The sequence below is a fragment of the Leptonotus elevatus genome, chromosome 2, assembly GCF_054856555.1.
Source record: "Leptonotus elevatus isolate MCC_2025b chromosome 2, RoL_Lele_1.0, whole genome shotgun sequence".
NCBI lineage: Eukaryota > Metazoa > Chordata > Actinopteri > Syngnathiformes > Syngnathidae > Leptonotus > Leptonotus elevatus.
In genome coordinates this window covers 15,796,005-15,809,803 of record NC_141240.1, presented here as the reverse complement: position 1 = coordinate 15,809,803, position 13,799 = coordinate 15,796,005, and the positions used below count along the sequence as shown (strand labels likewise).

The 13,799-nt window shown below is 40.0% G+C and overlaps 1 protein-coding gene across 1 annotated transcript; it reads right to left on the bottom strand.

Annotated features, from left to right (window-relative positions):
- Positions 1–1,050: 1,050 nt before the first annotated feature.
- dalrd3 (DALR anticodon binding domain containing 3) lies at positions 1,051–9,956 on the bottom strand. The gene is made up of 13 exons (XM_086070125.1): positions 9,498–9,956; positions 7,057–7,364; positions 6,473–6,786; positions 4,796–4,854; positions 4,585–4,686; positions 4,452–4,516; positions 4,210–4,268; positions 4,033–4,115; positions 2,804–2,930; positions 2,453–2,511; positions 2,231–2,347; positions 2,083–2,151; positions 1,051–1,849 (listed from the first exon to the last, which is right to left on the bottom strand). The coding sequence occupies exons 1-13, from the start codon at positions 9,747–9,749 to the stop codon at positions 1,730–1,732; spliced, it is 1,734 nt and encodes a 577-aa protein (XP_085926251.1). The 5' UTR covers positions 9,750–9,956; the 3' UTR covers positions 1,051–1,729.
- Positions 9,957–13,799: the final 3,843 nt, after the last annotated feature.

Genomic DNA, 13,799 nt, shown 5'->3' with positions numbered 1-13,799 from the left:
TAAATCTGGCAGACAAAAAACTGTTGGAAAAAAAAGCCTTTTTAATTAAGCAATTAATCGTGATTAATCAAAATTCTAAGATGTGATTAATCTGATTTAAAAATGTAATCGTTTGACAGCTCTAATTGGAATATGTTTTCTCTAGTTTCTTCTTCAAGTTATTGCCACATGACTTACCTCTCCCATTTCTGAATCTTCAGCATGCTACCTTCAAGTGTGTTCCCACCCCACAGGTGTTAACTTTTTCACAACTCTTTCCTACTTCCTGTTGCGTGACTGCATTTCTGTGTCCCATTTTTAACCTTCCCTACCCCCAGTAGCATTAGTAGCAGTAGTTTTTGTATGTTTGTTTTTTGAAGCGTCATGGACAAAATTACAATGTGGAGCACTAAGAACAATAAGATCGTGGAGCCACTGTCACACAGAAAGAAACACTGTCGTTATATTTGTGAAATTTGAAGGGAGCCAGGTGAGCAAATGCAGGAGATCTGCGTTTTATATCATGTATTTTAAAAGACATATGTCAGCCATTAAATCATGTTTACAATTTGAAGTGTTGGACCAAAGGGGTAATACTTTAACTGATCCATAGTGGGACATTCATCCATTTTCTATTTCATGTGTCATATTCAGGGTCACTCGGGGAGCTGGAACTCACCCCAGCCAGGTTGCGTTGACTTCGGGTGAAAATTGAAGAACCAGAATCCTACCTGCCTATTGCCATCCGCTTGAAAACATGTCGCCCCCTTACGTTGAACGTGGCACACTACAGTTAACCTCAACTCCCAGTTAAGGCAGGTCGGTCACAAGACAGCAATTTTGTGAAGGAAAAATATTGAGCGAGCATTTATAAACATAAGAAATAATCTGTTTTGAAACATTTGGATGAAAATAAAACAGAACCTGTTTTTAATAATATGAGAATAGTTGTGGAGGCCAATAGTTACTGTGAATGAATCAGCATATTTTGGTCATTTCCCTCCCTGCCTCCATCCCCCCATCGTCATGTAAACGAGAAAAGGTCATTTAAAAAAAGATGGAGTGAACAAGTAGGAACAATCAACATTTAGTTGCAGTGTCGTTTTGAAAACAAGCAATGGCACATTTGAGCCAAGGTGAAATGGCAACACAATCACTAATAATCAGTAATACTGACAGATCAATAATAAATCACAACATTCCCCTCCCAACATTTATAAAGAATTATTTTGAAAAAGAAAAATCTTCATATACAATATGTTCATGCTATTTCGTGCATTATCTTAACAGCCTGATTTGACCAGTAGAAATCATATGATTCATACTCTTATGGTGAATAGTTATTCTGTACACGCATTTTTTTATATAGTTGTAATAAATATTTATACGGCATTCATAAATAGAAGGTAGATAAATCACATGAATTTGGGAATACGGCTCATTAAAAGCAGAGTTTGGTGTTGTGTTGAGACAATGAATGGTTATACAATATACTTGGCACAGGGAGAAGGATTTGAAAAACAATACATTTTTAGGGAAGAAATTTGGCATCATATTAAAAAGAGACTTAAACAGCTATAATGTGTGTTTAGGCACACAACTAAGCGGCATCGGGCTTCAGGAGCCACTCTCAACTAACTTTCATTTGATCCTTAAAAAAGGGCAGGGGTGCAATATTGTGTCCTGTTGGAACACGAGGTGAATGGCGGGCGGGTAGAGACGGGGCCGAGTGATTGGCACAACACGGAGGCTATAGTTGCCGAATGGGCGGAAGGTTGAGGGTTTCCAGGGCGCTGTGGTAGAGCTCCCGCAAGGCTCTCAAAAGATACAGGCGGCAGAACATCTGGTTGAAGAGATGAGGCAACGGCTCCTAGGAGGAAAGACAGCAAAGGGAGACAAACATTACGTTAGAAGAATACAGATCGCACATACAGTGGAACCTGCTACGTCGATGACCTTCATGCTCAATATTCAAAAAAAATTCTGTGTAGCATCATTGAAGCTATTGCTAAATATGAACAAATGAGGGAGTGAAATATGTTTGACGCTAGCGTCACTAAAATCATTTTATTAAGAAAAAAAAAACTTAAAACATGACCTCACCCCCAAGACGTGTACTCTGTTGTAGTACGAGCTGAAGTCTTTACTGAGAGACACCAGAAACTTACAAATCTGAGTCGGGGGGGAAGAAATTAAAAGAGCAGTTAAGTAAATGAATCTTTGCAAAATGTCATCACTGGTGCCTTCTGACCTGCTCCGTTTTGAGATTAACTCTTGCCCCTCCCCCTTCGCAGTCCAACACTTGCCCTGATTGGTCCAGCAGCTCAGAGAAGGGAATAAGGTAATTGAAGAGGAGGAGCCACTCACCCTGCAAATGCAAACACAGACGCAATGCTGCAAAGTCTTTTCATAGCGTGAAAGCATGAAGATGTGACTTTGAACTTCACTAAATAAGAATGTAAAGAAGGGGTACTTCTTCTTTGAGGGCAGAGAAGTCCAGTTCCGAGCCATCAGGGATTTCTGGGTACAGACCTGCAAGTTGGAAAGTACACCAAATACATTTGGAAGAACAAGCATTTTTTTTTCTGTGCTTTTATTAGAGTATAGCAATGGGGCTATACTATGTAAAATATACTTTTTAATGGTTTGTCATGTTCTTCCTGTCGTCATCAGACTATCTGCAATCTTTTGCTTGTGTTTTCTAATGAGACAGCATTTAAAGTCTACAGTACAGCTAGTCCAACATTGATCATTCCTCAGGCCTCGTATCTAAAGTTGTAAGTATTAGTGTTAATTCATATTGATTCAAAGTCTGAACTCTCACCTTTTTCTACTCCTCGGTCATAGCTGTCAAACAGCGTGTGCAGTCTGGCGCAGTTATACATCACAAACACGCCGCCTCTCGGCCCTTTGGTGGACACGCCCCCTTCTCTTTGGACATCCAATGTCACCTGAAAAGAACCATAGGGGTTTGTATACTACAGTGAGCCCCTGCCTTGAATAGTGAAAATCTGACACCTACCCAAAAAGGTTTGTAATTGCCAATAGATGCCACAAGATGGCGGCAACCAGACACGTATTTAGCCCAAAAGTGAAAAATAGCCCCCCCCAAAAAATTTTGAGTATATACATAGATATATTTTTACTGTTATTTTTAACAAGCTAAAAAAAGTATATAATATGTATATTAACCATAGAGTTTACAATATTTAAACAACAACAAATATAGTACAACCCCCCACCCACCCATTTGATTACCTCTGTGTGACTGTCTACTCGAGTGAAATTGTAAGTTCCTTACTTTCACCATGATATGTGAAAGGTTTATTACTCTACCACTCAATATCAACACATTATTTTCATTACTAGTCTGCTTTTTTTGCTGTTCAGTCAATGATAATTATTAGCTGAACGAGTAAAGTGAAAGGCGGGCTCCCTTCTCGAGGTATGCAAAATACACACTGCCAAAGTACGGTTAAGTTGTATTTAACTTTTAAATTCACTGTTCATTTTTTAAAATGCATTACACACCACTGTATTTAATTTTTATGTGCAATAATATATCATAACTGAATTATTAATTAAGGATAGCTTTTTTTTTTTTACAAAAATAATTAGGCACAGTGTTAATGATCAAACTGTGTATAATGTTACAGTGGCTTGCACCAATATTACATAGATATTTTGGGGGGGGGGAACAAAAAGCCTCGTCTCATTCTTGATGAACACATGGGCCTATAATGCTACTGCATTTTAATGTGTTGATGGTGTTCCTTGGAGAGCAAAGTATTTCTTTTAAGTGGTACTTGATGTAAAAAGTTTGAGAAACACTTATCTACTGTATCTATCAGTTATAATTTTTTTCCTATCTATTAACCTGTCAATCTTTTACCCAACTACCTTGTTTAAAGAAGACATTTCATGTTTTATATTGTGAGGAGCAGATTGAAATAATACATTAAACTCCTACTAATTGTAAAAAGTCTGGATTATTTTTTTTTTTTTAATGAATGCCCATTAAAATAATTACGCTGCGTCGTGTTGCAGACTCACCGGACTGGTGTGGACTGTCGAGAGCAGCTCAAATCTGATCGTAGCAGAGCTCATGACCCTGATAATGTCATCCCATGTCTGACCTACATGAGGTGAAGGAAAAATGCAATTAATTTACTGCAGCTAAGTTTAAATGATCGTTATTAGTCTTACGCGTACGCACGCGCACACTCGCACCTTCTACTTGATCTCCGTACTTCATCTCCGAGGCCTCCTTCATTTGACCTCTTCTAAGCCTGTTGAAAGACAAAAAAAAAAAAACTTAATGTAGAAAAAGAAACATCAGCAACAATCCTGTAAAAGGAGTTTTAACGAACAGCATGCGCATATTACTGCAGAAAGAAAAAAATAAGGACAGAATGTGATGAGAAGGAGGACGAGGATGAGAAACCCTGTTTGAAGATGACGGTGTGTCTTACTGCAAGTACTGTGCAGAAGAGAGTTGAGAAGAAGGAGTCTTGACAGGCCCACACACCAGATGTCTCTGCAAACACCCAAGAAGAGCAGGTAAAAATAGGAACACAAGCGAGCGCGCATGGGCATGTGTATTACCTGTGTGTGCGTTGCCCCACTGGCTCTCCACAGCATCGCTATCTGCTGCTGGCGGAACTCATCCTGGCAGGAAGTCACATGCAAGGCTGTTGCCATGGCGACCTGCACAATGTTAAAATGGTGTGTAGAAATATTTCACTCGTGCTCTGTCGTTAGGTCATTCCATTTAATAAGACGCGTGTCTCTGTGATCACGTGTGCGCTTGTCTTACGGTGCAGTCAGCTGTGGCGAGGTCCAGTTGTGCCAGATGGGAAACGCTGTCTCTGTGGACTGAACGCGCATGCACCAATAATCTGTTAGTAGCAAATATGGACTAAAGGGCACACTGCTTAATTAACTTCATCAATCTTTCATTCCATCTGAATCAGCATCTCATCACCAAGACATTTTGGACCATTGCACATTTCCATTGCATGTTCTCCTCGTGATTGCGGGTTTCCTCAGGGTCCTCCGGTTTCCTAGCCTGGCAATAGCCAGATTGATTTGTGCTTCACTCAAGGGGGTTTTCCACAAAATCAGTCTGGGACTGCTCCGCGTTGATTTGCTCGGGAAAGGCGGGGCATGCTGTACAACACTTCGAGCTGATTGGACGAAGCAGAATCGTGTGCACGCCTACCTAACTTTTGTTTCGACCAATCACGGCAAAGAATGAAAATGTCGTCACCAACATGCGACTGTTGTGACTTGAGTTTATGTTGTCAGTTTTGCAATGTTCATATGCGGATGCAAGAGACTAATTCAGCGAGAACAGAATGTTGCCACGTTTGGTTTGTTCCTTCTCAACGGCTTCGGCGCTTCTTGTTTTCGTCACAGCTGCATATCCCGCCCCCAAATAAAATGTCGCTCTGTGATTGGTCCGAACCACCAGTGGTTCGTATTGGTGGAAATCAATGGGAGCGGTACAAGATGGATTCTTGGGAGTTTGTGAACTCACAAATACATCTTGCGAGAGCAAGGTTAACGGTTTCCGCCCACATTCCAAAACATACATTAGCTCCATGAAGATTCTACATTGTCCATAGGTGCAAATGTTTGTATGTTTATATGTGTCTTGTGATTCACTGGCTAGCAACCAGTCCAGGATGATGTAGCCCACCCATCAGAAAAAGTCCACTGGGAGAGACTCCAGCTCACTTGCGACACTAATGAGGACATAGATAAAATAGAGAAAATGGATGGATACTTCCAACTTTGTGGAAACAGTTGGGGAAAGCCCTTTAGTGCACCGAGCAAGTTCCACCACGTTTTACAGCACAGAAACATCGAAGCCCTTCAAAATAGAGTCCAAAATCTAAATACAACATGCAAGTACAGAAACAGTCTGTAACATGAATAAATAAAGCATGACAAAAATAAAGCTGGGGGGTTTTATGTAAGAAGGCAATTTTGTTTGTTAAAACAGAGTAATTCCAGATCTACAAACATTAACATAACCCTGTGTACTTACAATTCCACCTTTTAATTAGAACTAGGGAGGCTGTAATACCGATACCAGGTAGCAGTATCGGGCTGATACACAGCTTTATTTCAAGGTATCGGTACTCAGTGAGTGATACAAGCATCGGCAGCCTTCTTGTGGCTGTTTTATAATCAGGAACTAATAATTAGAAAAATTTAAAATTACCATTAATTTCAACATTATTTTGGGGGTGGGGGTGCCTTTAATTGACAAGGACAGCTGAAGATGAGATAGGTAGTTTCTTATTTGATATGTATTGTTTAACTGGAAGTTGTGTTAAGCGAGAAAATGATCTTCACATTTTGACAAAAAGTTCTGTGTCCTTAATATCTTGTAAAATGACAATAAGTTTTAATCACGCGTTTGCATGCCTCACAATATTTGTGGTCCACTTAGAAAAGCCACTGAGGTTACTTGGCCGTACCTTACCTGTGCAGGTTCCGAGGCTGGGGTCATATCCTTGCAGCCCCTCATCCTGGAACACTCGCTTTAAGTTTATCCTGACTGCTCCTTCATTCTCGCCCTTTTCCGCCTTCTTCGTGCCCGGCCCTCCGTTCGTCCTCCTGTCTCTCTCAATTTCCCTCTCTCTGTATGGCGACTTCTCCAGCGCTTCCTGGATCTTCTCCTCCCGCTCCTCATTGGTCCAGTTGGCCGCGAATGTCGGCCAATCGATGCCCAGCGTGCGGAGGAAGGTGACTATGCTGCTGTCTTCGGGCAGCAGGGGGCACAGGGACACTGTAAATCTGAGATGGACCATATCTTAAGGGACAGTAATTGTAAATGTATTTTTTATTTTATTTACAGCATTAGTTATTTTATAATCATCATCATCATATTTTGTGGTCATGTTGTTGGTGGTAGGAGGACTGGGGGGAAAAAACGGGAGATACTATGCAATGGACAATATTCTGAAATGAGAAGTGTTTTGTTTTTTTAAACAAAAAATATCCCAAGTAAAAAAATTTAATTCAATCAAAACGGGCTGATGTGAGGAATTATGAAAAGGAACTCACCCTTGCCCTCTCAACAGCGCCCCCATGTGGTCGGCCAACAGAATGGTCCTTAGTTGTCCCAGAGTGAGGCAATCAGGAGTCGGGGGTTCGGGTTTCGGGTGCAGGGCCGGACAGTTGAGCACCACGCAGCCCTGCCTCTGAGCAGCGGGTGCCAGGTACTCTGCGGCGCCGCCGTCTAGGACGGCCCTGAATGCGGCGGCTCGGTCCACCCTCACCCTCAGACCTTCATCCATCACCTCCCCTCCCGCCACCGGGAGAACGCCACGGCCTCGGACAGACAGAATTCTGGACATCACCGCCGGAGGGACCTGAGTGGGAACAAAAACTATTAAAATATTGTATGGTATTTGGTGTATAAACAAGCATTGTTGCAAAAGGGATTTGTATTGACAAGACTTATTGGAAATGTTTGTCCGAGGTATACGTCAGGGGTTCGTCTTGCACCACCTGTACTTTACACGAGAAAAGAGTGTGAGAGAGCGAGAGCGGTGTGGCATCAATTCTTTGACATTGACTTGATATGAACCTGCCGAGTCACACGGTTAGATGGTTCATTTTATTATGTTAAATTGGTGAACACTTTAAATGTTAATTGACTCACGATCATGTTTACATTATAATTTGACTAAAGGGACGTGTTTCCAAAGGAAAGCACTTATTTACTCATTTGTATTTTTATTTTCATTTCTTTTACTTTTGTAAACGTTGCTGCTATCTAATGCTGGGGAAAACACTTGCTGAGGGGGGGAAAAAAGAACAGCATTTTGCATAGTTTTGGTATTAACAGAAATAAAACAAATTCCAGAAGGGGGAAAATAACTAAAAGAAAAACTTGTTTTGAAAAATGCCATTGTCATATAATGTCATTGCAAACAAAAGATAAGATCGCAAATCAGATTTTTTTTTCTCCAGCTCTAACACACACCATCCAAGATAGTGGTGAACAGTAGCACATAATCTTTACTGTACAGCAGCTATGTAATGTTCATTAAACTGGCTTGACATGAGAAATCCCCTCACCATCTTCACTGCATAGAGACCAGTCATCAAAGTGTGAGTTTAGCACGCCTGTCTCACAGTGGAGAAGTTCTAGGTTAGAATCTCAGCTCGGGCCTTTTTTCAGGATACTGTAGTTTTCTCCCACATACCAAAAACATATGTGTTAGGTTCATTAAACACTCTAAATTGTCCACAGGTGTGAATGGTTGTTAGTGACTCTCAAAATGTGGAACACGGGCTCTAACTACATCTAGTGGTGAAGAATTGGTGGATTAAATGTTCACACTGTGGAGTGTGGATACTGCTACAGTAGCTTGAACTTTTAAATGTTTTGTTTTGAATGTATTTCAATTTTAAGTACATTTTCATTTAATCTAAAAACTATTTGATTTCAAACATTTGCTTTGGTACAATTTGTATAATACGTATATTTAAATGGAATCATTCTGAAAGTGCAGTGTTAATGTTCAACCTGCACATAATGTTACAGTGTCTTATAATAATATTAAATACACTTTTTAGAGACAAATCCAAAAACATCCGCATCATTTGTCATGAAATTTTTGAGGAGGTACTTGTAAAACAATTGTGAATCACTGGGCTATCCTGTATGCCCTGCAATTGACTGATGGCCGGATTCCATGGTGTAGTCTGCCTCTCACGCATAGTCAGCTGGGATAGGCTCTAACGAACATGACACAGTAGAGAAACGGTAGTTTGATTTTTATACACGCGCACACACCCCCCCCCCCCCCACACACACACACACACACACACACACACACACACACACATTTATACACAGAGTTACAGTTGTGCGTGACTGTCTGACCCATATTGCGATCTGCCGCTCATGGCTCCATGATGACCGCCTCAAGCACAATATCTCATGGTCGATCTTGATGGGCCTTCCTTTAAATATGACCTTGCGTAGCTCTTTTTGTTAGTTTTTCTTTTTTTCTTTTCTTTTTTAAATGTTGTTCTCATTGGAAATGTATTGAAATTCCAGGTTTCACTTACATTGACAGAATAATGAGGATTCTGGCTCTCTGTTTTAATTTTGGACACCAATATAGTGTCCTTCAAATCTTATTCAAATTGTATTAAACTCGGTGACCCCCCCCCCCCCCACACACACACACACACACACACACACACACTCACACACACACAATTTATATTTTCTGTAATAAATAAATAAATAAATAACAATATTTGTGTTTTGGAATTTGGCAGTTTAACACAATTTTTACTCACATTTACTTAGTCCACAAAATCCTACTTTTTGAGGGTTTAAATGAACAATATTATTTTCTAAACGAATGGGACACGGAGTGTTAGTATGAGTTCTTATCAACGTTGAGTCAATTTAGGTTGTGGACGCTGTTTGGTGGTTAATTTTGTGTCAAACAAGAAGGTCGTGTAATGAGCCTGTAGCAAACCTGTCCGTCCGCATAGAGCGTGTTGAGCACGGTACTCGGCGACAAGAAGTCTCGGGTTCGGAGGTTCTTGGCGCTGCTCTCTTTGAACCACAGCTTCTCCTTCTCCGGCTCCGGAAACATCCTCTCGCTGTCCCTTCGGCGAGAGTCGTGGGCATTACCACGCGTGGCCCGCAGTGCGGAGCTCAGCGCCCGGACGGTGGGAGTGATACGGAGGGGCGAAGACGACTCCTCGATGTTCTCCATCGTTATCATAACACAAACGGGGGTAGCTAGAACATCCGCGCTATGCTAATACATACGCAGCCGAGGTGAGTGGCAATCCGGGTCCATTCAAGCATCGATGCGGCCGACAGAAAACAGGAATAGCCAAGTACTCGTCGATAATATTGGCTAAAGTGGAAAGGGCGCTGTGGCTGTTTTTTTCTTCTTCCCATCAACCGGAAACAATAGCTCTAGCTCGTGTTCCCGATCGGTTATATTTCCGCGGTGGACCGATTTTGTTTTTGTTATTATTATTATTATTATTATTATTATATTACGGCATATTGTGCTATTTCTGTCACATTAAAAAATAACATAAAAAAGGTCTTACAATTACATTACATAAAACGTCATGTCAAGATTTGCACATAATGCATTTTTCTTGAAAATCACACAAAGTGAATAAAGGTAACAGATTATGAATGAATGTAATACTTCATCCATCATCCATCCATCCTCCAAACCATATTTTTTTCAGGAAACTAAGGCTTCGTTCACACTGCAAGGCATGATGCCCAATTTAGATTTTTTGTTAATTCCGATCTTTTTATTTACTGTTTACATTACAAGAACAACGCAACACAAGTGCGATTAAATTAAAGACATATAAAAATGTAACGCTGTTACTCAAAACAGCTTTGTATATATTCACAGACGTGTCAGTAGTCTCCCTTCCGAGCACTCTCTGCCTCCCGCGCAGAGTGCATATCAGGCTTTTGATGATGTATGAATCGGATGCTTGCGAATGAGCGTTCACAGCTAGGCGCATCACATACATATCCAATTTATATCCACATAAGAAAGAGGCCCAGGTCTCGTGTGAAAAAAATCGGAATTGTACCGTTCAAACTGCATGAAAAAAGTCAGATACTCATGAAAAAATCGGAATTGAGCTGCAGTGTGAACGCAACCTATGTCATTGGCATGTTTGTTGAGCCATTAACAGTGCATTGTCAATGATAGCAAGCTATTTACAACACTTGAGATTGGTCAATCATTTGCTACAATAGTGAAGCCACATAGGGACCGAGCAGTGACCAATAATACATTTCTGAAAAAATATGCAATTTAAAAAAAAAGCAGGAAATATGACCGTATTTGAACATAGAAGGTTTCCATCCAACACTGACAATATAGACCAGGGGTGTCAAAAAAATTTTTTGCCACGGCCCACTTTGTAGTGACAGCTTCCCTCAGAGGGCCATTTTTACAGTGAAACCAAATACGTTTATCTCATTGTATTTTTACATAAACAGTACACAACAAATTTATGGATTATTAGTTTTGAAATAATAAATCAAGGATAATGATTTTTTTTAATTATTATTATTGTTCAAGTTACTGTAAAATGGGCAACAACAAAAAATCTTGCAAAATCTCAATTTAAATTTTGGTACAGATTTTAGTGAGGATCATGGAAGTTGCACACATGCTTTCGCGGGCCACATACAATCATGCAGCGGGCCGGATCTAACCCCCCGGGCCTTGAGTTTGGCACCAGTGATATAGACAAACCAGCATTAACGCTCACATTCACAGTTTCACACTTATACCAACTGTAGGCCTGATAAAAAATTAAGTCTACAATGAACATAGCGTGCATTTTTTATTTTTTTATTTTTATGTGGGAGGAAGCAGGACTACCGGGATAATACACACACAAGCACGGGGAGAAACTAACAATAATAATAATAATAATAATACACAAATCAATCAAGGAGAGAGTAATGTAACATTTATTTGTGATCGGTTCTTGTTTATATAGACATCTATAAAATAATTGTAATGCAGTGAATGTAATCCACCCAAAAATAATAACATGAGATAAATACGGCAAAACACAGTTACATTGCTGTTAAAGCTGGGACTCATCAGTAAAAGTATTTTTTTCTTTTTTGGTGTCATTCTTGGTTGACACGAAATTCCCGGTTGTTTTATATTGGCTAAGCAGCCGGGAGAAAGCGTGTCATTGAGGAAAAACACCAACTAGTCTTCTTTTCAAAACATACTTACAATGCAACAACCCTGAACAAAAAAAAACCCATGTTGTTATATGTAGCCTACTGGTATAAACCATTAAAGGTGTTCACTGTTTAGATGTCTTATGCCTGGTGGGATGGAAACGGAGCCCCTAACCAGCTGGAGGTCACAATCACAGCTGCATTACGGGTTCCGTTACAATCCCACACGCCAAAATAAAAGCCTCAGTCCAGTTGGCATCTTGTCCTGACAGCACTCCTGAAAAGGAGAAGATATCCAGAACACACAATCTATATTAGTCATTGTAATATCCTGTAATTTGGACCTTCAGTTGATATGTACTTACGTTTAAAGGGGAAGTTAACCCCCAATATTTCTTGATAATAATATTTTGCATGCAGCCGCACTAGTCTAAATACGACATTCTGGTTAATATTGCATTAGTGGGATGTGAGTTAGGCAGAAAAATCCAGCTGTTTTTATCAATATCACAAGGCGGCCATTTTGCCACTTGCTGTCAACTAAAAATGACATCACAGTTGCTCAGGTCTCAGGTAACAACCAATCACAGCTCAGCTTCAGAAAACAGGTGAGTTGTGATTGGTCGTGACCTGAGCCCTTAGCAACTGTGATGTCATCTTCAGTCGACGGCAAGTGGCAAAATGGCCGCCACCTGATAAAATTGACCGGATTTTGCTGCATAACTCATATTCCACAAATGTAATATTAACTCATTCACTGCCATTGACGGCTATATACGTCAAAAATTCATTTGAACTATTTCTATTAGTTTATTTTTTTCCACTTTTGTTAACAAGAGCATGAAAACCTATATTTTTTTATTGTACATTCAGAACAGATATAAAATTTGTGATTAATCGTGAGTTAACTAGTGAAGTCATGCGATTAATTACGATTAAAATGTTAATCACCTGATGCCCCTAATTTTTAATAATCCTTTTCTTTTCTTTAAATCGTGTCAGGCGATTTAAATTTGTATGGTAATTCACTGCATGACTTCAATAGTTAACTCACGATTAATCACAAATTTTATATCTGTTCTCAATGAACAATAAAAAAAAATCTAGGTTTTCATACTCTTATTAACAAAAGTGGAAAAAATGTTAAACTAATAGAAATGGTTCAAATGAATTTTTGACGTCTATAGCCGTTAATGGCAGTGAATGAGTTCATCAGAATGTCATGTTTAGCCTAGTGATGTCACATATAACATATTATTATCAAGATAACTGTAAGGTTTACTTTCTCTTTGAAGGAGAAAGGCATTGTGCTGCTAAGGGGTACTATACCCCCGTCAGAAATCAGTGAAGCCCGTTTTATTTGATACTCATGTTCATTAATTTTCCATCCAACCATTTGCTAGAATGGAGGGTTTATTCTGTTCAGGGCCACAGTGGAGCAGGAGCCAATCCAAGTTAACTTTAGGCAAAGGGAAGGCAGACAACTGTACTCCCCGGATTGGTCACCATCAGTTACGAGACAAGTACAGTAGAGACGGTAGAGACACTCGTTGCCACTGTTGCTGAGTGCGAATTGAACCCACAGTGCAGAAAACAATTACACCGTTCGGTACTTGAAAAGCATTATAGTAAATATGTGCATACTGTATAGAGCTGGGCTCGATTCACAAAATATTAAGTAACACAATTAATACTCATAGCACCCTATTTGGTTTTAGTAGCAAATTGCCCGGATTGCAATTGTTTGTTCCATTTTCAGCTGTGTGTCAAGGTCATTTTCATACAGATTGCGCTTGTTTTGATTCTCAATGTAGAGATGTGACTCTGCTGTGACTCAGTTACTCAGTGCAGGGGTAGGCCTATTCTCGTGGGGTACAGGGCCGCCCCGCTATGCTGAAAAATCTTTGACTTTTTGCTCTAATTGCCTTGCTATATATACCAATAAACAATATACTGTATATGATTGCTTAGCATATATAGTTTAAGTGTGTTAAATAAATCAGTGGCCCTTTCATCATTTAATTCTTCCGTATGAGGCCCTTGGAAGAAAGAGTTTGGACACCTCTGTCTTGCCGCCGTT